Source organism: Coenobita brevimanus, chromosome 45, assembly GCF_032717465.1.
Source record: "Coenobita brevimanus isolate Jiangsu-jjx chromosome 45, ASM3271746v2, whole genome shotgun sequence".
Classification (NCBI taxonomy): Eukaryota; Metazoa; Arthropoda; class Malacostraca; order Decapoda; family Coenobitidae; genus Coenobita; species Coenobita brevimanus.
In genome coordinates this window covers 27,247,912-27,250,947 of record NC_136998.1, presented here as the reverse complement: position 1 = coordinate 27,250,947, position 3,036 = coordinate 27,247,912, and the positions used below count along the sequence as shown (strand labels likewise).

At 50.4% G+C, this 3,036-nt stretch overlaps 1 protein-coding gene across 1 annotated transcript; it reads right to left on the bottom strand.

Annotated features, from left to right (window-relative positions):
- Positions 1-1,132: 1,132 nt before the first annotated feature.
- On the bottom strand, positions 1,133-2,588 carry LOC145398468 (uncharacterized). Its single transcript, XM_080271345.1, has 2 exons — positions 2,494-2,588; positions 1,133-1,940 (listed from the first exon to the last, which is right to left on the bottom strand). The coding sequence occupies exons 1-2, from the start codon at positions 2,586-2,588 to the stop codon at positions 1,133-1,135; spliced, it is 903 nt and encodes a 300-aa protein (XP_080127471.1).
- Between the last annotated feature and the right edge of the window lie 448 nt (positions 2,589-3,036).

The following is a 3,036-nucleotide window of genomic DNA, read 5'->3' as shown; positions in this document are numbered from 1 at the left end:
GTTTTGATGTTAGGAGGGGTATCCACGTCCTGCCCCATGACTTGAGTTTTCTTCAGGCTGATGGTAAGTCCGAAGTCCCTACAGGCCGAGCTGAACCTGTCGATGAGCTGTTGGAGATCATCTGCCGAGTGTGCAGTAATGGCAGCATCATCGGCGAAGAGAAGGTCTCGCACACATGTCAGTCTTACTTTTGTTTTCATGCTCAGCCTGGAGAGGTTAAAGAACCCTCCGTCAGATCTACTATGGAGGTAGATGCCTTCGGTAGAGGTTCCAAAGGCGTGTTTCAGCAGGACAGCAAAGAAGATTCCGAAGAGGGTTGGGGCAAGTACACAGCCTTGTTTCACGCCCCTGCGCACGTCGAAGGGATCTGATGTTATTCCACCAAAATTTACTGTACTTTTCATTACATCATGAAAGGATTTTATATAGCTGAGCAGAGTTGGTGGACAACCAATCTTGGCCAGTATCTTGAAAAGGCCGTCGTGACTGACAAGAACGAAAGCTTTTGTCAGGTCTATGAATGCAACAAAGAGTGGTTGGTGCTGCTCACGGCATTTCTCCTGTAGCTGTCTTAGGGAGAACACCATGTCAATGGTCGATCTTTCACTCCTAAAGCCGCATTGCGACTCTGGGTACACTCTCTTGGCGAGCACCTGCAGTCTCCTCAGTGCCACCCTTGCAAACACCTTGCCAGGGACGCTTAGCAGAGATATGCCGCGATAGTTGCTACAGTCGCTCCTGTCGCCTTTGTTCTTATAGAGAGTGATAATGTTGGCATCACGCATGTCCTGTGGAACGGCTCTCTCTCCAGCACATACAGAGGATCTTGTGCAGCTCGTCACTTTGTTCTCCACTGCACTTCAGAACCTCTGCAGGTATGCCATCCTTCCCAGGCGCCTTACCAGATGCAAGTGCCTTTAGTGCCTCATCCAGCTCCTCTCGGGTTGGCTCACTGTCTAACTCCTCATCACAGGCAGCATTTTGACGACATTCAGAGCTTCCCCACTGACCTTGTTCTCTCTGGCATACAGTTCTGAATAATGTTCAACCCATCAGTCCATCTGCTTCTCCCGGTCTTGGATGATCTCCCCAGTTGATGTTTTTAGAGGGGCAGTCTTCTTCTTTGGAGGCCCTAGTGCTTGTTTGATGCCATTGAACATCCCCTGATGTTGCCGGTGTCTGCAGCACTCTGTATCTGAGAGCAGAGCTGGGTCCAGAAATTGTTGGCGCACTGTCGTGCAGTTCGTTGTACAGTGCTATGTGTTGTTTGTAGGGTCTCTAGGTTTTCCCTACTTGGGTTGTTTTTGTAAGCAGCAAGAGCATGCCGCTTCTCCTCGATGACTGGTAACATGTCATCTGAGTGTGCCTCAAACCAGTCGGCCATCTTGTTGCATTTTCTGCCAAAGGTGGTCATGGCAGTGGTGTAGACAATGTCTCTGTAGCTCTCCCATCTCTCGCACGCAACGCCACTGGCCTGGCCTGCAAAAGCCACTTCTGAGGCTTGCATGAAATCCCTCACTTTGTTTGGGTCATGCGTCTTGGTGGTGTCGATGCGTGGCTGGCCTTCAATTTTTGAGCGGTTTATCTTCCTGGTGCTCAACTTTACCTTGCTGCAGACTAAGGAGTGGTCGGTATCGCAATCAGCTCTATGGTACGTGCGGGTGAGCTTGACACTGGACAGGTTTGATCTCCTTGTTAGTATAAGATTGAGTTGGTGCCAATGTTTGGAGCAGGGGTGTCTCCATGAGAATGTGTGCTGTGGCTTGGTGTTAAAGTAGGTGTTGGTGACACACAAAATATGGTAACGGCAAAGCTCAAGCAGCCATTGTCCATTTTCATTCATTCTCCCCACTCCAAAATGTCCCCAGGCTGTCTGGCCATGAGTCACGGTTAGCTCCCACCCTAGCATTAAAGTCTCCCATGATGAAGACTTGCTCAGCCTGAGGGATGGTATTGATAGCTGTATCCAATTCATCATAGAACTGGTCTTTTGCCTCGGGTGTGGATGCCATCATTGGTGTGTAGGTGCTGATAAGAGTGACTGGACCAGCAGATGTTTATAGCTGCAGGGACAAGATACAGTCAGAGCCATATTGAGGTGGAACGATAGATCCTAGTAGGCTATTCCTCACTGCAAAGCCTACTCCTCTTTCTCTGGATCCTTCCAATGGTTGGCCCTGCCAGAAAATGGTGCAATCCCTTCCCCTGACAGAGCCTGAGTCAAGTAGTCTGGTCTCTTGCAGGGCAATGATGTCGAGTTGCAGTTTGTACAGCTCCCTGTTGATGATTGCTGTCTTCCATACATCGTTCACCTCTTCCAGATTATCCGTCAGTCCTGGTGTCATTGTCCTGACGTTCCAAGTGCCCAACTTTAGAGCATGTTTCTTTATTTTTCTTTTGTTTTTGCTTGGTGCATATTTTACAGTTCGATTTTCAGTGTTTACCTTAGCCCTGCGCACCCTACAGGGCAGTCGAAATGTGACGGGGCAGCACCTTAATGACTTGGGGCTGCCCAGCTTGAGGCGGGGGGTAGCTGTCCAGTGAGGCGCGATGGCCTCTCCCACCGTCGGAAGCAGCCCCTGGCGCATAGCTCTTCGTCAATCAAGCTGTGGCTTATCACCGGTAAACTGCTGCTTCCCGTGTTGTTTCTCCGCTGGTGACTGCGAAGTTGGAGTGGCCTCTCCAATGTGCAGGGCCTGGGTGGAACCATTTGGGAGTCTGGCTGTTACCCATGCAGCTAGCCCCCACGACTACCACCAAAAACGACTACCATGACCACCATTACGACTACCACCAATCACGACTACCATGACCACCAGCACGACTACCATGACCACCACCACGAATACCACCAAAAACGACCACCATGACCACCACCACGACTACCACCAGACACGACTACCATGACCACCACCACGACTACCACCAGACACGACTACCATGACCACACCACGACTACAACCAAAAACAACCACCATGACCACCACCACGACTACCACCAGACACGACTACCACCAAACTACAAGACACAAAGCT